At 46.8% G+C, this 22431-nt stretch overlaps 1 protein-coding gene across 4 annotated transcripts in view; it reads right to left on the bottom strand.

Annotated features, from left to right (window-relative positions):
- Positions 1 to 6722: 6722 nt before the first annotated feature.
- The window catches only part of XDH (xanthine dehydrogenase), a 67840-nt gene continuing 52131 nt past the window's right edge, over positions 6723 to 22431 (bottom strand). For all 4 annotated transcript variants that reach the window (XM_069580485.1, XM_069580488.1, XM_069580486.1 and 1 more), the window contains exons 25-36: positions 21565 to 21756; positions 21242 to 21387; positions 20238 to 20319; positions 19413 to 19508; positions 18649 to 18777; positions 17950 to 18024; positions 14989 to 15041; positions 13001 to 13115; positions 12286 to 12351; positions 10533 to 10721; positions 8844 to 9020; positions 6723 to 7234 (exon numbers count right to left, since the gene is read on the bottom strand). In XM_069580485.1, the coding sequence (XP_069436586.1) occupies positions 7184 to 7234; positions 8844 to 9020; positions 10533 to 10721; positions 12286 to 12351; positions 13001 to 13115; positions 14989 to 15041; positions 17950 to 18024; positions 18649 to 18777; positions 19413 to 19508; positions 20238 to 20319; positions 21242 to 21387; positions 21565 to 21756 (1371 nt within the window). In that variant the 3' untranslated portion in view covers positions 6723 to 7183. The remainder of the gene's footprint in view (positions 7235 to 8843; positions 9021 to 10532; positions 10722 to 12285; positions 12352 to 13000; positions 13116 to 14988; positions 15042 to 17949; positions 18025 to 18648; positions 18778 to 19412; positions 19509 to 20237; positions 20320 to 21241; positions 21388 to 21564; positions 21757 to 22431) is intronic.

The following is a 22431-nucleotide window of genomic DNA, read 5'->3' as shown; positions in this document are numbered from 1 at the left end:
GAATTCAGCACCACCAAACCAGCTTTACAACAAATGCTATAGGAACTTCTCTAGGCAGGAAACGAGAAGAAAAAGAGCTATCTACAGAAAATCCAGAAAAATTAAGAAAACAGCAATAGGATCATATATATCTGTAATCACCTTAAATGTAAATGGATTAAATGCACTAACCAAAAGGCATAGACTGGCTTAGCAGAGGAAAACGTGCATGTATGCACTTCCACTTGTCACGTCAGTTTGCTTGATGCCCCCCAACTGTATGTAATTATTTTATAGTTAGGATAATCATGTTCCCACTATGGTGTGAAACTATACTATCTTTTATTTTTTGTCTGGCTATTGATTGTGGAAACTGAAAAACATCTTTTACTATTGTGATTATATAACTATTACTTGAAACCATTGTGTCACGATTGGCCAACAGAGAAATAATAGCATTCTATATCACCAAAACTACCATTTAATAGAAAAAACTTTCATCACTTTTTAAAATCCAAATGCATATCAGAATTATCTTGGATTTTTTTGAAAAATACAGATGCCTGGGTGTTGCTTTTTTCTCCAGAGCTCCAGATATGTTTCTAATGAGCAGCTCTGTTTAAAAACGACTGGACTATGTGAGGGTTGCTTACTTTCATCTAGTATGCGTCACTTCTTCTATCTCACGTTCAGAGCTCCCATTTCACTTATTTTACGTTTTCTAATTTCTTCACCTCTTCTTTTTTTTTTTGAGGTTCCTTCTCATGCCTTTAGCAAGCATAGTAGAAAAGTTCTGGTATACATAATATGTAAATAATATGTATAATATATATATTTTAGAAAACATGACTTTTTGCCTAACTAAAACAATTTATGACATTTTGATTCCACTTGTTTGACTTAGTGTGAATAGGATGCAAGATTTCTAATTAAAAAAAAAGGATATAGAACGAGCAACAAAGGTTTGCTGTAGAGCAGAGGGAAACCATAGTCAATGTCTTGTAGGGACATATAGTGAAAAATAATTTCAAAAATAATATATGGTATATGCATAACTGAATCACAAACGAATTCTACTTTTTGAAATTTAGTAATGTTTCTATTATTTCCAGTTTTTCTAAATGCCCTATGGACATCTGATAACAACATATGAGATACAAAACTTTAAATATATTTATGTAGGATATAAGATTAATATAAATTAATCTAAGTAGAAATATATTAATTTGTTATTAATGCATCATTCAAGATGCTCCTATTATTACTTTTTATATACTTGATAAAATATTCTCAGAGAAATGTTAATATGTCTCATTACGATTGTATTTTTTTTCTTTTCCCTTATATTTCTTCTGGTTTTTGCTTTATGTATCTCTGTTTTTTGTTGTTAGGTATCAAATGGTTTTATGATGTCTATCTTCTTTGTGAACTGTACCTTTTATCGTTAAAATATTCATCTTTGCTTCATTTAAAAATAAATTTAATTTTTAAAAAAGAGGCAAATAATACAATGGAGCACAGGTCCATCTCCTCCTCCCGCCCCACAGTCGCCCTCTACTGCCCTCTACTGGCAGACTGTAGCAGAGGGGGCAGACGGAGCAAAAATGTGGTTTACACGGTTTCAGCCCAGCCTTACTGAGCAGATAGAAGAGTTATTGTGGAGCCGAAGGATTTGCTTAATAACTGGAACAAATATAAAGTAATAGAAATATCTACATTTAAATAAAATAAGAGAACATCTTAAATTTCAAATATCTGTTATAGGAAAAGAGTTTCACAGGCAGATAGATAACCAAATACTTATTTTAAATAGAAACCATTTTATTCTTCTTGAATAAAGGAACAAATGAATGGCTGAGTGGATGAAGCGGGGTGGATGAGTAACAGACAAAGCCCTCCTAGAGGTTTCCATCAGCCCATCAGAGCAACTTATTTTCACAGAGTTTACATATAGCGTTTGTCTTGGTAAGATGTTAATGATCAGTTTAGATTCTCAAAAGCTTTAATCATCACAAGTAATTTCTATTCACAGTATTTAGTTCTGGTTGCAGTTATGGAAAAGAAGAGCTATTTCATGAAAAGTGTTTTGGATATATCTGTGTTTTTCTCACAGAATCAAGGACAATACCTTGGTCTGGTCTATTTTAAGTCAAGGGTTGTGTTTATAATCAGATACACTTTTGTATAATTGTCTCAATACATAGAAATGATTTAAGAAACTATAGCATGAAATAATTATATTGGTTTGATAAAGGACTGGAAGCAGGTATTAAAGTTGAGTACCTTCATTTATAATTTTGTTGCAGGAAGGGCAATTTCCCATGCTGAGATAGATACCTCATGGGTGTCCATTTGGAAACAATAATTTCTTGCAGGAGTGTTATGATTATCCAAGCTTATTTTACAGGTGAAAAGATGAAGGTTCAGAAGGGCTAACTGGCCTGCCCACCCTCAATTCCTAAACAGCCAAGTGCTGCCTGAGGCATGTTGGTGCTACTGCCAAGGACAGGCGTTCAGTCCAGCCTCTCCCCAGCACAGCACACAGCTAGGAGGACCCCAGGGAATACACATCTCATGGGAAGAACACAGGGCACACGCATGGGTCAGTTCAACACTGTAGATGATTAAGACAACTGGCTGCGCAGAGGCAGGGGGAGAGGGCAGCAAGCCACAAGCTGCCCAGATTCTCAGAAACACACTCTGTGCTCCTAGGCTGATGTTCTGAGCACATCAGAGTAAGCAGAGAAGCCTGGGCACCGCTGCCCCTAAGCCTCCTCCCCCAACATTCAGGGCTCACTCTCAGGGAAGATTTCTGAGTGCGAGATTCCAGGCATCGGGCACCCACCATCACAGAGGCACGGTGGAGAGCCCTGCCACCTTCTCCCTGGTGAAAGATCGGTTGGGAGTGAGGAGTGTGGTAGTGGAGGTCAGGTTGGAACAGAGGAGGCAGGCAGGGATGTGTGAGCATTTCTCATAGCCACTGGAGCAAGTTGATTCTGGACATAAAATGGACCCTCCCTCTGTTGGGATTACAGCTCCCCCTCCAGGCAGTCCTCACGGGTAGCTCCCTCCAGTGTGGCCACAGCTGGTGTCCTTGCCCGAACACTGGAGGGTGTGTAACTCGCTCTCACCCCCTTCTTGCTGCTCTGTGCCTTGGGCTGATCCAACCACAGCCACTCAAGCAGCTCTCAGGATTGGGTCTCTGAGTGCACCCCATGAAGCTCCCCTCTCCTGGCCGAGTGAGGGGAAACCCTGCCTCATACACAATCTTCCTCTCTTTCCTCCTCCCTGCCTCCTTCCCTTCTCTTCAACAGAGAGGAAATACCTCTTGCCCTCTTCAAAGATCTTCAGACATCCTCTCCCTCCAGTCTCCCAAACTCTCTATTCCTTTATTCCCTGAGGTAGGTCATGAGCTAAAAGCGGCAAAGTCAGTTTCAACCATCCCTCCTGCAAGTCCCACATCGGTGACTTAGCCCCTCATTTGGAACAAGGGGATGTTTCACACTTACTGTTTGGTCCCTCCTGGGGGGCTTCAGAAGGATTCCCATTGCAGCATCCTATCCTAGAGCACAGATGAGTGAGGTATTCCTGGGCTCCAAGCTCTCCCTATCTTCTTCCCACACATATGACTAGATTTCGAGCTTGACCCCCACACTCTGAGGTTGCCTAAGAGAAGGTTCACTCTACTAGTGGGTGTACGATTTAGTTTAAAGCACCTGGACCAGGATTCAGGCAGTCTTGTCATAAGCCTGTCTCTCTCACTAAAGGGCTGTGAGACCCTAGACAAGTTAGTTACCCTCTCAGGGTTTATGATGCTCGGCTTTTAAACAAAAAGCTTGAGTCTGATGGTTCCCAGGGCCTTTCCAGTTCTAGGATGCGAATCGGTCTAGAGGACTATGCAAGGTCAGGGCCAGGCCTGTTCTAGGACAGAGATGAGGACCAAACCCTCTGGGTAGTTCCTGACATTTCCATTCCCTCCGGTGGGCTGCTTTGTATCAGGTGATACGATTGTCCCGGGATCTGTCTCCTGCCTTGGGATCATGCTTTCCCGCAGTCCAGAACAGAGACAAGGGCAAGTCCTTGAGCCTGGGGGCCCCAGGGTGACTTCAAGCCTCAGCAGATAAAGGAAGCTGTGTGTTCCAAAGAGCTTTGTCTGAGGACCTAAAACAGGCAGCGGCAGGAATGGTCCAGGCTCCCCCTCCGCTAAAGATAAAAACATCATGGGCTCAGGGATGTTCCCAGTTGTAAATCAATCAGCTAGGACGATTTCTGCCCTTATCCCTTGCCCAGGGTTCCTCCTACAACCTCCATCCATCCTGTCCTCCTGTCCTGGCTTCCCAGCCACCTTAACTGGAATAGAAGGAAGTTTTCAGCTGCCTCTGACAACAGTCTACAACTTGGCCAAGTCATCGTGAGAGTCCTAAGCTGCCCAAAGCACAGGCGAATAGATAGGCATTCGGGGGCCTCCACCAACTTCTGGGAGCCAGCGTAGCATGGGTCCACTCCGACAGGCGCCCAGTGTACGCCAGGTTTCCCCACCCGCATGGCCCAGTTGCAGCTTGTTTTCCAGGAGTCAATGCCCATGAGTAATCCCTCTGCACAGCTATGGGTAGGATTTCTTTCTCATGTTGTTACAGAGATTAACGTGCTACCTCCTAAGGCTACTGGGATGATTAAATGAGATTTCATTAGTAAAAGGGCTTCCCAGGTGGTTCAGAGGTAAAGAATCCACCTACCAGTTCAGGAGATGCAGGAGACTCAGGTTCAGTCCCTGGGTCCGGACGATTCCCTGGTGCAGGAAATGGCAACCTACTCCAGTACTCTTGCCTGGACAATCCCATGCAGAGAGGAGCCTGGTGGGCTGCAGTCCACGGGGTCACAAAGAATCAGACACAACTGAGCGCACACATACAAGTAAAATGTGAAAACTGGCGGCGGACAAGCTGCAGATACTAAGAAAGTAAGACCTGCCTCCCCCTGCCAGCTGTTTACCTGAGGCTCAGACTCCCACAGCTGACCCCCGTCTTCTGAGCTCCTTTGAGATTTTTGTCAGTCTGATACCCTAAGTCAGCTTCAAATCCGGCTCTTGAAGAGAACTTTGAAGGTGTTGGGTCTACTCTGAGACACTAAATAAGCTGCCTAGAATCTAACCCATAGCAGATGGCTGTGCTGCTGGGCCCACTGGAGAGGATGGTCTCACGTCTGGTCTTCCACCGCCCCCTGCCGGCTGCAGTGTGATACTGCAGACAATGCTGGCGTCCCAAGCCCAAGCAGTTTACAGAAGAAGACAGCAAGCCAAGACCAGGTGTCTGAGGAGGGCAACAGCTTGGAACTACACAGTGACTTATAGCTCACACAGCACTTGCCTGCTTGGTTTTCACGACCACCCTGCCTTGCCCCTGTTCCTAAGCTCAGAAGGGAATTTGCAGTCATTGTTCAGCCCTGATAGCCTCACTATTAACAGCTGACCTGTCTCAGTTGTAGGCCATGTCCTATACCCTAACCATACCCTAATAGAATATTCCAGAAAACCAATGAAACAGACCTGTGCAGATCTCAATCCAAATACTGGTGTTATTTCTAAAGCGGTTCAGTTTTAACCATGCTGTAAACAATCCAGAATATTCTGAGGAAAGGAATTTTGTAGGGAAATGCATATGTGTATGTGTGTGTACCTATGAGTCTGGTGTGTGCATTCCCTAGCAATGCAGACTGGTTAATATACGGCAGATGTCAGCATTTGTCATGATTATGATGCTTAATAAGCATTTCTCACGTGCCAACCAGCTGACCGTTTCATTTATTAGTAACATCAAGAACCGGGCTCAAGTGCATGGTTTCCACAGTCCTTCCAGGCCAGAATCGTGGACCCCATCCAGTAGAATGTTGGATATTTACACAGTGAAGGCACATGACCTGGCGACACCATCCATCAGCACCAGATAGTGATGAAATCACCCATCAGAGCCAGCAGAGGGAATACCTGCCTTTCTCCTGTTCTTTTTTCTACTTGGGGGAAGCTAAACCCAGACAGCACATCATAGTAAAGGAGTCATGTCTCTGAGCCCTACAGATCTCTTAAATAACTGGAATTTTCAGGTCATGTATTTATAGACTTTTAGATCCAAAGAAGACCTTAAGAGAGTATTCCAGTTCAATCCTTTCATTTTTCAGTAAAATGAAGCACAGAAAAGGGAAGTCCAGTCTAAGGTCACAAAAACAGAGAAACAGCTGGGGTGAGAACTCAGGGTCCTTGGCTGTTTTTTCTCCAGCTGACCTTAATTCTAGTAGTCTCATTTCTAGATGGGAACTACTGGCTTCAATTGAAGATTTTTAAGCCCCATCTTTTCTTAATGCACAGAGAAAGAGGAAGACACTGGCACATTGTAAGTACTGAATAATTGGGTTGGTTGGCTTTTGCTTTTATGGATTAATCTTACTTTATGCAACTTAAGAAGGTTAAACTCATGGGACTTCCTGGGGTCCAGTGGCTAAGACTGCACTCTCAATGCAGGGAACCTGGGTTCGATCCCTGGTCAGGGAACTAGATCCCACACACAGCAACTAAAAGATCCTGTGTATCACAACTAAGACTCAGCGCAGCCAAATAAGTAAATTTTAAAAAAAAATTTTTTTTAAAGAAGACAATTCAAGTAATGAATTTCTCTCCTTATTCTCTCCAATGAAGTGATCAGAGGTTTGAATTGCACCCCACTGTCCCATTGCAAATCTGAGTGTAGATCTGACATTATAATATGATGTTTATTGAATCAAAGGAAAGGCTTTTTGAGGAAGACACACAGACTTAGAGTAATTCTGTTTTAAGCTTCTGGAGGCATGTGAGAATCTTCTTTGAAGGAAAGACGCTGTCAACACTTGAGTGTATACAAACGTCCAGGGAGTTAGAACACAGCACAAATACTTCCTACACCTATTTCAAATATGTGATTAAAACAGACATGAAATGATGCTAATTGCCTATTAGCCATTCGGGCCTAGTAGTTTTGAATTTGCTTATCATCATGATTATAAATCATATTTTTATCAAAATCTTCCAATCCATTCAATGTTCTTCCAGTCACCATCCTGAGGAATAACACCTCTGTCATCCTGAAACTTTCACAGATTCATGTTCTGCAGGGCAAGTTCCATCGTCCATGGAATCCCCAGGGTAGCATAAGAAGACTCCTATGGGGCTTCTTCTTCAGACCCTCAGAGACCAGGGTTTACAGTTTTCTGGTACACAAGTGACACACTAGGAAGGAACAAAGGAGAACTGATTGAAGGGTCTTCCTACAGCTCAGGACTCTGTGCCACATCCCATCACTGCCAACCACTATCCTCAGACCAAACACCACTCTGCAGTCCCAGCTGTGGGGAATGCCTCCAGGACAGGACCCCATGATATCCTGATCATTCATTAATTTTCACTGTACACATTCCATGTGTCAAGCACTGTGGCGGACTCTGGAGGTACAGGGATGACCAGATACAGAAGTGGTCCTTTCTCACATGGCACTCACAGTTCTTCAAAAGCCCAACAGGCTCATGGATCAGCTGCTCATGAAAATCCATAGCAGGGATTTCCCTGCTGTGCTGCAGCATAGCCAAGGCACTTGGGTTAGAATCTTTGCTTGCGTCCAGGGCCTCAGAGGGAGGGGCTCATCAGATCACTGACTTCTGCATCAGATCACTGACTTCTGCATCAGAGGGTTTGCAAGGAGCCAACTTTGCAATCTCTGTGAGCTTACTGGGAGCCACGCAGCATCTCTGCTCTCAGAGAAGGCGGGTTTGGATTACTGTCAGCCTGGAGGCCATGGTGGGAAGGTTCTGGGCTACAGCGAGGTTAGTGCACAGTTGTAGGCATCCTTGCTGCCTGGGAGCCTCGCACATGGTCTGTGTGTGTCTCACCCTGAAGCTAAAGCTATTGCAAAACTTGAAGAGCCGCCTGACTGGAGACCCACCCGCCTCCCTCACCCTCTGTGCTGACTGCAGATCTGCCTGTCTCCAGGGACTCTCCTGTACCTTCCCCCTCTGAAACCCAAAATGGCTCTCAAATTTCCTGTCAAATACCCAGGAGGAGATCCAACTTGGGTATCAGGAAGAGTCTGGTTCTGCTAACTCAACAGGGGCTGCAAATGCCATTGGAGAGTGAGCGCAAGGCCCACTCGGCCCAGCTCAGAGACTGGGCTGCTTCTCAGGCTCCGACAGTGGACGAGTCTGTCCTGGCACAGTCTCCTTTCACCGGCCTTGTTCCCACAAGTATCACACAGGGACTTCCCCAAACGATTCCAGAGACCATGGTGTTCACTGCTTCACACACCTCCAAGGCAGTAAGCAGTCACCACACAGGGCACTCAGCTGGTGTCCGCAAAGGCTGCAATGTCTTCCAGGGCACCTACGCATCCCTGGTATCAGCATGGCACAGGGTCATCACAGAACAAAAGTGCTCCATCTCACAAATTCATTTTTTTCCCTCTCCATCTCCTTAGTACCTCACACAGTGTGTTTAACAAAGAAGGGTCTCCAAAATGCCACTGGTGGACACTAAAGATCAGGCTCTTCTGGAGTTTTATCCATTACCCTCATCTTTATGAAAATAATGGAATCAGTGGGTGATAAGTGCATCACACAGCCCTCCTTCCTCTCAGGAGGCCCAGCCCAAGCTGCAGCTTTAAGGGGATTCTTGTTATCTTCCTGCGAGTTGGAGGCGGTGCCTCATGGCAGAAGGCGGTGCGGACCCATGGCTTCCCAGCCTAACACACAGGAAGGCTGAGAGACAGCCTAACATCTCAGCCCTCCCCCTGCAGCAGAACTTTCCCCAGCCTGTGGCCCCACCTCCCTGGACTGCGAGGCCCTCGTACCAGAGTGGTGAACTTGTCCACACAGGCATTGCGGATCTTCTCCGGGGTGGCAGGGCTATCTAGCCGGAAGAGCTCCTTAATCTTATTATCTGTGTGCTGAGCTCGAGCCGCGCGGATGGCATCCTTGATGGCAAAGAAGATGGAGGCGCCCAGGAAGAGGGGCGGCTCCCCGACCGCCTGAGTGGACAAGAGCAGAGCAAAGACAGGGAATCAGGGGAGGGCCAGCCTCCACAGCAGCAGGGCTGGAGACCCCGGGGACCCCAGAGCAAGGCAGGAGCTCAAAACTAAACAGGGACCGAGAACAAGCAGTCTAATAAATGATTCCTCCTTGTGGGCACATGTCTTTAAAATTTCACTGTGTGATTTTCTCTGACGACACCATGCGAAAGTTGTATAAAGCATTATATTTGTATAAAGTTGTACACAGCATTATATTTTACAGACAAAAAAAAAAATCTGATCCTTTCCTCATAGCAATAAACCTCAGGGAATAATCTACCTGCAACTCTGTCACCAATATTTACAGTCACCATAATTATACTTACAAGTTGCTGAAACAGAGGCATCATGACCAACAGGATGGAAACTATTTTCTAGCAAAGGTGGTTTCATCCCCCAAATCATAGATCAGAGACTGCCCATAACAGAGTCAGCAGGGAGACTTGTTAAAAATGCAGGCCTGGGCTTCCCTCGTGGTCCAGTGGTTAAGAACCCACCCACCAATGCAGGGGTGGGTTCCATCCCTGGTCTGGGAAGATCACACGTGCTGTGGGGCAACCACACCCATGCAACATAGTCACTGAGCCTGTCCTCTAGAGCCTGGGCACTGCAGGTAGAGAGCAGCCCCCACTCTCCACGATGAGAGAAACCCCACACAGAAATGAAGACCCAGGGAAGCCAAATATAAATATATATATATTTTTTAATGCAGGTTTAAGGACCCTACCCCAAGACTACTGAATCAAAATTTCTAAGGGTGAGTCCCACGGAGCTACCTTTCTATCCTGAGCCCCCAGTGACCTGACGCGTGCTAAAGCGTGAGAGCCGACGGCAAGGGCCACAAGTGTTCCAGGCCCTCCCACTGGCAAGTAAACTGAGATGTGTCTTGTTGATTACAAATAATTATCTGTCTTCCTTCTTAGACCAACAACTGTATCAATCAGTTTAATGAATTTTATTAACTGTTTTTCATACTTATTGGGGACATGGAGGAAACAGAGGGTAGTTATAACCATCCAGGCATGCTGATCAAGGCTTAAGGTCTAGTGGCGGTCATTGAAGGAGGTGAAAGTGTGTGCACAGGGGAATGGGCTGATTCTCAAGAGACGACAGGGGTGCAGGACCTGCGAGAGCATCTCTGGGACCAAGCCTCAGGGATGCAGACCAGAGACGTGGGTGTAGGTCAGGACTTGACCTGTAAGACTGACCTAAGGAATCCCTCTGAGTACACCCCGAAAGCTGGCTTAAATGACAGGGAGGTGGTGTCATCCTCAATCCAGTGCCCTATGCTCCCAGACGGGTCTGCTTACCGCGCCCCTCACCCCACCTCCAGCCCCGCCCGCTCATCACCTGCCCCAGGCTCCTGTCCGGCCTCTTTCTCTCTTCCATGCAAGCTCCCTGCAGACCCCCATGGCGGGTGGTTTCCCACAGAGCAGATGGGAAGGCGGCACAGGCCCAGGGCAACGGTACCTTGGAGGCATAGATGGCTTTCTTGTTGGGGCAGTCGCGAAGCAGGGACACCCTGAACTCCGTGGGGATGCTGCCAAACGCGGGGATCTTGTAGGTGCTGGGGCCGCGGGTGTGTAGGCTCCCCTCGGGGGAGTAGTGTAGCTCCTCCAGGGTGAAGAGGCCCAGGCCCTGGACAAATGCCCCTTCCACCTGCAGGACAGACAGAAACCATGGCTACCCTGCCTCCCGCCCCCCATCCAAAGACAGGTGCTGCTTCCCACAGCAGGCACCAAGCCCCACCTGCCCAGGGGAACTGGAGAGAAGCTGAAAACAGCCCCCTACTGCTTCCTTCCCCGGCTCCTGCCCCAGCCTGGGATAACCGATCTGGGCCGTTGCCAGCATTGGTGTAGGCAGAGCAAAGGCAGGGACACTGATATCGGTTTCAGAACTTGTCAGCGGCTCCAGGAGGGGGACAGGCAGTGGTAGGCGTAATTTCCTATGAAACCTACTTCAGGACCGATGCAGAGTTCCTTCCATGATGCCACAGAAGAAACGGCACTCCCGAGCTGAGAAGTGAGCTCGTGGGGTAATGGTGGCTGAGGGTGTCCCTCAGGGGACCACTACCCGCCGTGTACTGAGAGGGACCATGCATTTTGGGGCAGTCCCACAAGACAGGTTCGATCTCTGGGTTGTGAAGATCCCCTGGGGGAGGGCATGGCAACTCATTCCAGTATTCTTGTCTGGAGAATCCCCATGGACAGAGGAGCCTGGCAGGCTACAGTCTACGGGGCTGCAAAGAGTGGGACACAACTGAGCAACTAAGCACACAGCACAAGACGGGACTTTCTTGGTTAGTAGACTCCAGGCTTTTTGAACTCCCAGTCCTGCCTGCCCTCTGGGAGAAGATGGCCCCTGCTGCAGCTCACAGATCTCTTGAAGGGCACATGCCCTCTGCTGGCCCACGTGTCTGCTCTCCCAGCCTCACTGCTCAGAATCATGGTCTGTGGCACCATCACAGCTAAACAAATGTGTTCAGAGGGAGACTAGACACTGAGCATCTCTGCATCTGCTATGCCAAGCTCAGTGCCTGCCCATAGGAGGGGCTCCCCACACTGTTGTTCAATGACTTACAAAACAGATTTATGACTTAAGTTTCTATGTACTCAGTGATTGTCCAGTTTGGGGAAATACAATGAACCTTTTCTACTGCATGTTCAATACATCGGTTCTTGATTCCTCCCCCCGACACTGTTCTACCTGCTCTGCTCAATATTCTCATATTTTCCCAAAGTGACTTTCTTCCAGCCATCCCTTTATTCCTCTTGCTGGAACCTGGGGTGGACTCTCCACAACCTCAAGCTTGGTAGCATTTACTTGCTAGAGAACAACAGCCATCATCAGTGGAAGAGGAATAAAGAGGGAGAAGATGCCTCTGCCCTGAGACCCCACTGCCTGCACATTGAACTTAAATTCAATCTTCACTCCCCTCGGTGCCATGTGTGTGTTTGAATATTTAGTGTTCCCACTGCCCATCATCTAGGTTTCTGCCGTATGAATGCCCTTTTCAAGTTCATCCATGTGGATTTGTCTTCTGCCTGAGGAACTGGGTGGACTCTCATCCACTAAATCCCACTCTCAGGGGGACTCACTTGGCACCATGCTCAGACCTCCTTAAAAATAACACTGGGGAGACAGTGTGGCCAGGGTTCCTAGGAGGCAGTGGGGCACAGCAGTGGCCTAGTCCCTCACCACCCGGATCCCCCACGAGTCTTACCTGTCCAATATCGATGGCAGGGTTCAGACTGGAGCCAACATCCATGACAATGTCTGTGCGGAGGTTCTAGAATGGATAGCAAAACAAAAGCCGTTTGAGAAGAAAGGGATGTATGGAATAACAGACGGGTCATGGCAACCCTTAGGTTATTAAGAGCAACATGAATAGTTCTTTCCCAAGCAGAGCGCTCCAGGCACCCTCAGGCAGCAGTGTGAGTAGGAAGGGCAGGCACGCAGCTTCCTGGGGCTTTGAACCTGAGTCCAGGTCAATCATGTAAGAAGGGCACTGACAAATTATATTCTGTGGGCTGGATGCAGCCCATCCCCTGCTTTTGTGGAACTTGTGAGCTAATAATGGTTTTCATGTTTTTAAATGACTGACAAAAATAAAAAGAATATGTTGTGACGTGAAAACGATATGAAAATCACATTCCAGGTGCATAAATTAGTTTTTGTGGGAACACATCCACGCTCATCTCTTTGCATACATTCCTATCTATTTTCCGACTACAAGATAGAGTGGAATAACTGAGGCAGAGTCTCTGTGGCCCAGAAAATGTCAAATATTTACTTTTTGGTTCTTTACAGGAAGTTTGCCAAGCCATGACTTAGCACACTATTTTCCCAACCAGAAAGTTCATTCCTCTGCTCTCTGTATTACAGTTTTAGATGTTTCTCTTTTCCCCTTTCATACTAACGTTTTGCAAACTTCTCACCTTATGATCCCCTGTCAAGCAGTCAATTTCCACTTCTGAGCAAGCCACCCCGTAGGTGAAATAGTGGAAGGCATTCCCTGAGTTGGTCTCAAAGCTGTAGCCCAGGTTGGGAGTCCTGGGGAGAAAAGAAAATATCGCATATGAATAAGATGGACATGTCCCCCCTCCCATAAATCTTAAGACCCTGAAGGCTTTATTTTTTATTCAGCTGTTCTTTAAAAAGTCGGTGAGTTCTCAACACTTAGAACCTGTCCGTGAAACCCCTGCATGCCCGAGCATCTTGCCCCTCGTCTCTGCTGCATTTTGCCAATGGCCTTTACATGAATCATTTGCAGAGCTGAGAGGTGCAGGGTCCCAGCATGTCGGCTTCTATGCGGTAGAAACAGAGGTGACAGGTTTGCCTGAGCTCATGGAGGACGTGCAAGTCACGCTCCAAAGGATCTACTGAATTAGAATTAAAGATCTCAGAACCAAAGGTTCCTTCTGGGCTGGCTCCTGGGCTGCTCACCTTTCTCAAGGTGAAAGGTAACAAGATCAGTAACCCATGCCAACACGGGTGCAGCCACCTGGTATTACTCTTCATCTATGGACCCCTCCTAAATTTCAACAGATGATTTGAGCAAAGGGTTGTTAAAAGAAGCAGATATTCTCTTTTACATTTTTTCTTTTTTTTCTATTCCTTTAAAAAAATTTATTAGCAAGTTTATTCTAGCATTTGGTGTTAGGTTTTAGACTTGGTTCATTTCTTTTTTTTAAATTTCTTTATTTTAATTGAAGGATAATTGCTTTACAGAATTTTGTTGTTTTCTGCCAAATATCAACATGACCTTTGTTTTCAATCCTGACTATCTTATGATTCCAATTTTGCATGAGTTACATTGGTTGTGTGTGTGTATTCTGTTTATAGTACTCTGTACCTGAGCTATTCTATACCTTACACAGAAAGAATAATGTGAGCTGATGTGATAAGCATTTGCATGAAAACAAAACCAATACAGGGCTGAGGGAAAAGGCTTCTCCCAAGAGATGGCCATGTTCTTTGACCTCTAACCTTATCAAGTTCATCTGGGTGTTCCCTGATAAAACTCAAGTTCTATAAACACTAACAATGAAACAGGAACTTTTAAGAAAATCTTCATTAGTTTGTGTTTGTATAAGTCAAATATTACATAACCAGGGAGCACTGGCAAAACATTGCTTTGCCCTAAAAAATACATATATATATTTATATTACATATATAGTCTATATATTTATAAATTTTCACACAAGACCTTTTAAAGCAAACATTGAACTATTTTTCACATCCACTGATCCGTGAAAGAAAAGGTCTTAGTTAGATTTCCCAGAGAAAGCTAAAACATTATGGCTAACAGTAAATATGATCATTTCTTTTCACAGCTTCTAGATCAGACAGGCAGGGCCTCTGCTGAAACAGGGTCTCACTGAATTTTCAAGTTCCAGAAGACGCTTTATTCTAAATCTCATTTTGTGTTCCACTTTACATTTTGTAACAAGATCACGTGCTCTAGATCCTCCTCTCATTCTTTTGCAGGAGAGCCTGCTTAAAGCAATCTGACACATAGCACAAAGTAACACACATGGGTAACCCTCAGAACACCAGACGCCCCTGGTTCTTACAGGAGAATGCTGAGAGGCATGGCTGGCAATGGACCCATTATGTCATAAAAGGAGACAGGTTCAGAGAGGGACCAGTGACCCCCCAAGTGGAATAGTACACTTTAAGACCAGAACTAGAACAGAGGTCTTTTAATACGACAGCTCATGCTTTTGGCACACAGTTTGGTAAGCTCACGTGTTTCAGGGCACCTTCAATACATTGAAGTTAGTGGAAGTCCATTGGAGAGAGAAGCTTTTGGTGGACCTGCTCTCTCCTGACCAAAGGCTGACAGAGTGCAGTGCTGGAGGGGCCTGCAGAGGTTAGGATGACAACTCACTGTGAGAGGGGCAAGGTCAGCCCCTTACTTACCTGTAAAACCCAGTGGCAGACAAGCTCACTCTATCCTGGTAGGCAGCCATGACCTGAGGAGAGGGAATGGCCATCAGGAAGGCGGAAGCATGGCTTCCAGGAACCCCAGCCCGGCACTAAGCTTTCATGAGCTCCTCCTCCTCACCTGGAAGCTGATCAGCTTTTTTTCAACTGTGGCTCTCGCTTCCACATGGCACCTCCTGCTCTTCACCACCACCCCATGCACTAGGCCCTGGTCATCTGAAGCCTGGAGCACCACAGTAGCCTCTTAACTGGTCTTCCAGCTTCAAGTCACCTCCCTCCCTGCCATGTAGCCCAGTCCAGTCAGAGGGATCATCTTAACACACCACACAGTCCTTGTCACTCACCTACTCTAGAGCTTTCCATGATTGTCACTCACCCACTCTAGAGCTTTCCATGATTCCGCATTGTGTACAGAGCCACTGAGCAAATGCCTGACAGTAAGGATTCCAGTCTCCTCTATGGCTTTCAGTAACACACACATCGTTGCTACTCCAATCAAAACTCCAGCATTAACTCTCTCCCAATCCTTCTCATCCTTACACTTTTGCACCTTCATTTATGTGCTTCCTCTGCTCTATCTGTCCAGATCCTTTCCTTCCCTCAACAGTCAGCTCAAGCTTGCCTCTTCCTCCACCTCTCCTTGATGACTCCCTACTCTGGCCATTACAACAGCAACTCTGCACAATGCTCATTCCTTACTTAACATACTAGCCTTGTGTTCTGTTAATAAAGTTGTCCACCTCTCCATCCATTCTATCTCTTTAGTCACTGCAGACAGTGACTTCAGCCATGAAATAAAAGATGCTTGCTCTTTGGAAGAAAGTTATGACAAACTTAGACAGTGTATCAAAAGGCAGAGACAGCACTCTGCTGACAGAGGTCTGTATAGTCAAAGCTATGGTTTTTCCAGTAGTTGTGTACGGATGTGAGAGTTAGACCATAAAGAAGGCTGAGCATTGAAGAACTGATGCTTTTGAACTGTATGCTGGAGAAGACTCTCACCGAGAGTCCCTTGGACTGCAAGGAGCTCAAACCAGTCACTCTGAATATTCACTGGAAGCACTGATGCTGAAACTGAACTCCAATACTTTGGCCACTTGATGTAAAGAGCTGATTCATTGGAAAAGACCCTGATGCTGGGAAAGATTGAAGGCAGGAGGAGAAGGGGATAATAGAGGATGAGATAATTGGATGGCATCACTGACTCAATGAACATGAGTTTGAGCAAACTCCAGGAGACAGTGAAGGACAGGGAAGCCTGGTGTACAGCAGTTCATGCGGTTTCAAAGAGTCAGACATGACTTAGCAACCGAACAACTACATAATAAATTTTTATTTTTTCTTCCTTCCTTCTTTCCTCTCTTTCAACATTCACAGCTCTAAATTTAATTTGTTGTTGATGTAGCTTGCATCATGATCACTGTCAACTACCAAGCACTTTATTATATAAAAGATGCTATTAAGTCCTTTGCAGACACTGCCTTATTTAATGTTCAGTACAACCCTATAAGATCAGTACTATTATTATATTCATTTTACAGGTGAGCAAACTAAAGTTTACAGAAAGAATTTCTCTAGGATCTTTACTATATGACATCAAATATATACATAGATAGTAGTGGTAGCAGTAATAGCTTGTCTTTTTCAGTTCAGTACAGACACTAAAGAGCTTTGATGTCCGTCATGTCCCAATCACACTCTTCTGATAAAACCCTTTTGGAGGGTTACCTGCTTATAAGGAACACTAGACTACATGGCCAGGAGATGAAGACAAAGCCCAGGTCAACAGATTGTAGAGACTGTCATTGAAAACACTGACATTGCCTTACAAATCCATGCTAAAACCCACACTATCAAAATCAACCCATATTCACGTGGTATCTATGAGTGTGTACAGGGAAGGACAGGTTGCGTGAGGCACAATAAGATGAGTAGGTCTAGGAGAAACAGCTTATTTTCTTTGACTCTTTTGAGGGAGACTTGTACAATCTGAGTTGGTTCATGTGTGGTCACATTTTATGGGTTACTATTGTATCCAGTCCTTTCATTGCCACATGAGGGGAAGGTCAAGTGGGGCCACCATTGCATGTTTGCTTGTGGGCAGAGCTGAGTCTCCCACCTGAGAGACACTTCCTGGCAGCTTCCCTCTGAGGGTTTCTGACGTGCAGGCTTCTAAACCAGAAATCAGAGACCTGGGCTCATTCTTCTCATGAGTGCTTGTATCACTCCTAAAATCACAGGGATGATATAAATTTGTGGGTAATGTCTTTTGGAGTTTCCCAGGTGGCTCAGTGGTAAAGAATCTTCCTGCCAAGCAGGAGACATGGGTTCGATCCCTGGGTCAAGAAGATCCCCTGGAGGAGGGTGTGGCAACACACTCCAGGTGCCTTGCCTGGGAAATCCCATGGACAGAGGCGCCTAGCAGGCTATAGTCGCAAAGAGTCAGAACAAGTGAAGTGACTGAGCAGGGACACAATGTCTTTATCCCTGTCCCCTCACAGACAAGAGTCTCTGTGGACCCAGACACCAGAGCTGGGTAATGCGGGAGGCTCCTGGGGCAGCCCTCTCAGAAATGGAGCCTTGAAGAAAATCAGACTCTAAGACTGAAGATGAATGGGATGTGGGATGAGTTCTGAGGGAAGAATTCTCAGTGAGGCAGGAGTAGCAGTCACCCCCATCTTCTGATGCTGGGGGCAAGTGAACCCCCAATTCCCTCAGGGCTGTCAAGATCTTGGATCAAAAATTCTCAAGTGACTTTCCTCAACTATGAACGCTGTAGAGAAGGGGGCCAGCAAGGCTGAACATTTGCTTCTCCTGTGAAAGCATACAGACACCTCATCTTCTCTTTGCCTTTGTGACTAGATCCTGACCTCCTCTTCCTTCCCAGGGTCGGGGACACAGCCCTGCTCTTAATTTCTCTTCTGTCTGCAAACTTACCCAGTCTTCCCAGGAGCCATCAGGATTCTTTCTCTTGAAGGGTTCCAACCTTTTCAGGATGGTCTGGCAAGCTTCCTAAAGAAGACAGCCCACATGGCAGACACATCAGTCCTCTGCATTCCCCAACTCAAGCAAAACCCTGAGGTTCTCCAAGCAGTGCTGTGCCCAGAGTGCCACTCAGACAGCCACGCCACCCTCTCAGCAATGTCCCAGGCCCAGGGTAGGAGCCACTGGCCCTTGTGCGGAGAGCACTTCACGACTCAGTCCTAAAGTTGACAAGAGGGGAAACGCTGAGGGATCCCTAAGGAGGTGGCTTCTCCCTTCAAACTCCTTTTCTGATGACATGACCCACCTTGGGGCGGGGGGAAGCACTGGGTCTGACCTGGCTGACCCCCAGTCAAGGTCCAGTTTCGATCCACTGTCTCCTGCTCAGTTCTGCCACCAGCATGTGTGCCCTCCCAGAATCCCCTGCATTCCTCCAACCCCCCGCCCCCTCCACGCTCATCCTTCCAGGCCCTGATGGAAGCAGTAATGGTTTCTGGGCCCCTCTTCTAGCTTGGTGTCCTCCTGGTGAAGAGAACCAGAGGCATGGCCACCGCCACAAGCCCGCAAGGGAGCTACTGCAGCTCCTATGCGGGGCCTCTGCCGGCCCCCTGCCTTGGGCCGGCCCTCGGCTCGGCAGCCCCCGAGGCTCCTTACATAGATGGCCTGTCCATAGATGTCGGTACTGACGGAGGCGGCCGTGGGAGAGGAGTTGGGCACCGTGTTAGTGCTCGTCTCACTGATATAGATCTTAGAGGTGGGGATCTTCAGAGCTCTGCTGGCCACCTGCGAACAGAGAGGACACGACCTTCCAGGGAAGGGCCTGGCAGGGCTTGGCTGCCTTCTCCCCAAGGTGGGATTCAGATTCACTCTTAACAGGCATGAAAATAATTTCATAAACCACAATTCTACTGAGGCTGCAATGTTCTCACGTCAGTCTGAATCTGAAGTAACACTTTATGGAGTGGTTTGGTTGGATTCAAAATATTCATAAACCTGATGGTGATGAATGATGCCTTTTTAAAACTAACCCTGGCTTTAAAAAAGATTCAGCTTGGCCAGTGCCCACAAGCCAAGCAGGTGTGACAACTCTAATCCAGCTCCACTGAGAGGAGTCTCACATATGTGAGGGAAGCCAGTTACCTTTAACACACACCTTACACACAGGCACGGAGCCCTTAAGTGCTGGTGATGGAAGTGGCCCGAATCATCACCAATACCTTTGCATAGATGGGGAAACTGAGGCCAAGAGAAGCAGCAGGCTCGCCCAAGGTCACATGTAAATAAGCAGCTGGGCAAGGGCCAGAACCTGGGCCTACCTCTGCTTCTGGGATGTGGCACTGCTCACTTTTTCACAGCATCTTACCTCCCCCAGACATCACGGTGCTGGGGAGGATGGACAATGTCTCCAGACTGCTCACCTGGACCATCTTGGTGTGAAGGCCTTGGCCCATCTCTGTGCCCCCGTGGCTCACCAGCACGGAGCCATCTGTATATACGTGGATCAGAGCTCCTGCCTAAGGGAAGAGAAGAATGCCAAACACAAAATTCAGCAAATCCTAACTCAGTTTAAGGCCCAGGACCAAAAGTACTGGAGCCCAGGAAAAAGAAAACCAGCAGTAGCATTTTGAATAGAAACCTCAGACAAAAAAAAAAAAAAAAAAATCAAAGTAGTATACATCTCATGATTTAATAATTTAGACCTTCAGTAGTTTGCAAAACTTTTAAAAAATATATCTCTCTGTCACCCATCCTCAGAGGGAGGGCAGTTATATATGTTTGTTCTGCTTCTCTAGACAAACAGATGGGATTCAAAAGGCAGAGCAGCTGTCCATAGTCCAATAGTCAGGAAAATAATAACTAGGCATTGACCCCAGGTCAACTAGGGATGTACAAATTCAATTTCATTTAAACAGCAGAGAGTTCCTCTGCTCAGCCCTGCTCCCACGACAATGTGTTCTTGTGTTGTGCTTAGTCATGTCTGACTCTTTGGAACCCCATGGACTGTAGCCTGCCAGGCTCCTCTGTCCGTGGACTCTTCCAGACAAGAACCCTGGAATGGGTTATTTCCTACTACAGGGGATCTTCCCCAATCCAGGGATGGAATCCGTATTGCTTGTGTCTCCTGCATTGGCAGACAGATCATTATTACCAATGTGCCACTTGGGAAGTCTTGCAACAGTGCAAACAGAGGGGAATGAGACCCCAGAGCAGTGAAGATGGACAAAATTATACAGAGCAATTACCTGATTTAGAAAAGGAATTGTGAAGCTTATTCCAAATTTGGTAGGAATTATGCACAATCCTCTCTTTTTCCAACAATTCTCCCTAGAGGAAAGAAAAAAAATCCCATAGTAACTTCTCCACCATATTCATGTCAGATTGGACATGTTTTATGCAATATCTTTGTAAAATTGGAACAAGGTGTCCTTGGAAGCACCCACTCAGTCTTCATCATAACTGAGTTGTGCTTCGACTGGGCAGACAAAGTGAGAACAGTGGGCATTTGGGTTCTAGATCCTCCAGTGGAGCTGGAACAAAGCCCACCCTTGAAAGTGTGGACCTTAAAGAGTCATCACTCTGCTTCCCTGAGAGGGATCAGGATTGGGTCAGAGCGGTCTGGTGGTCTTGGACTGTGAGGACGCCAGGGAAGAACTGTGGCTTGTTGCTGATAATACTTCCTCTGTGCTGTATATTTGCTTATCCAAGTAACTCTGTGAGAGAGAGGCCAGCACAATTATCCCCACTCTGCAGATGATGAAGCTGAGACCCAAGGAGATGGAGTGACTACGAAGGTCACATTTATAGACTGATGTCAGAGGCAGGCACATAACTATGGTGTTCTTAGTCCTGGGCCAAAGCATCGTCTGCCCACAGGGCAGACAAACGTGTGAAGATGGACCACACTGCTATGATCCTGAGTGCTGTGACTCGGGGGCCCCTGGGCTGCAGAACATTTCAGGATCTCAAAGAGATGGCTATGGATGAGTCAGCAAACGCAGCAGCCTTCTCAGTTATCTAGTAAGTTATTATTCTTGAGTTCAGCAAAAAGGCTATAAAATCTGAAACCCTAGAGAACCCCAGAAATGGCAACCCACTCCAGTGTTCTTGCCTGGAGAATCCCAGGGACGGGGGAGCCTGGTGGGCTGCCGTCTATGGGGTCGCACAAAGTCAGACACAACTGAAGTGACTTAGCAGCAGCAGCAGCAAAGAACCCCAGAACGTCAGGCTCCTCCCCCGCGGCGCTTACTTGTTGAACTTGTCGACCTCACTCTTCCGAGCGTAATACTGAGAGCTCTTCAGGCACTCATCCCAGCACCTGGGCACGCTGAACCCCTCAAGTCTCTGGTTGAAGTGGGTCAGGTCCCCTTCTTTGTACAGGTTCTTCCGCCGCACCTTCCCAAGCAGAGAGACGCTGAGGCCGTGGCCGTAACAAGAGACCAGGGGAGCGTAACCGGAAGTGGAGCTTCCCGCCTCTCCCCAGCGCCTGCCCATCCTCTACCCCGACGGAGATGTCCAAAATCCAAAGTAGGCTAAGCCCCTCTGACTTGTTCCTCCAAATTCCCAGCTTACTTCCTCTGCAGGCAGCCCACAGGTCACTGCAACTTCGCTCATCCAGTTCTCGGCAATGAACAGAGCCTGGGGCCCCCCAAAGCCCCGGAAGGCCGTGTTGGAGGGCAGGTTGGTCTTGCACAGCCGCCCAGTGCCCCGGATGTTGGGGATTTTATAGCAGTTGTCCATGTGGAATAGAGCTCGTTCCATTATCTGAAGCACACACAAGAAACCAGATTGGGAGAGACCAGTGCCTATATCTCATTGGCTCCTCAAAAAAGGAGGCGAGCTTTCAGCGTCTGCACCCATCCCTGCCTTTGCCAGCCCCAGTCAACCGCTCTTCTGTGGGCCCACAGTGTTTTTTTTCCTGGGATATCACAGCAGTCTCCTTAGTGCACTCCTGGCCTGCGTCTCTTCCCTCTAATCTATGCTTCGTACTAAAAGGTAAGATCATAGCAAGTCAAGCACTTGCTTCAGAGCGCCACATGTTAACACCACAGTAAAATCTGTATATCTTTAAGTGTGGAATTGAGGACACTTTCTGACCTTTCCCCAGTGTATCTTTTATCCTCTTTTCTGATAGCCTGTTACTCTCACCTCACCTTAACGCCCCTCCCCACCATATCCACCTGCTAAAATCCTCATTAAGGCTCCCACATGAGGAAGCCCCTCCCAGATCCTCTAGTTGGAATTGATTATTTGCCTCTTTTAAAAAGTTGGTGATTTTATTCCCATTAAACTTGTACCACAAATAGTTCTAAGAACCTAATGCTTCCATAAGTCATGGAATGCAAACCAGCAGCCCCTCCTTCCACTCCCCGGAAGCAAACACTTACTCCGTCAGTCGTTTACATTGTCTTCCACTTCTCTAAATAATGTGTTTACACT

Source organism: Ovis canadensis, chromosome 3 (genome assembly GCF_042477335.2).
Source record: "Ovis canadensis isolate MfBH-ARS-UI-01 breed Bighorn chromosome 3, ARS-UI_OviCan_v2, whole genome shotgun sequence".
NCBI classification, from domain to species: domain Eukaryota; kingdom Metazoa; phylum Chordata; class Mammalia; order Artiodactyla; family Bovidae; genus Ovis; species Ovis canadensis.
This window is presented reverse-complemented; position numbering and strand designations above follow the sequence as displayed.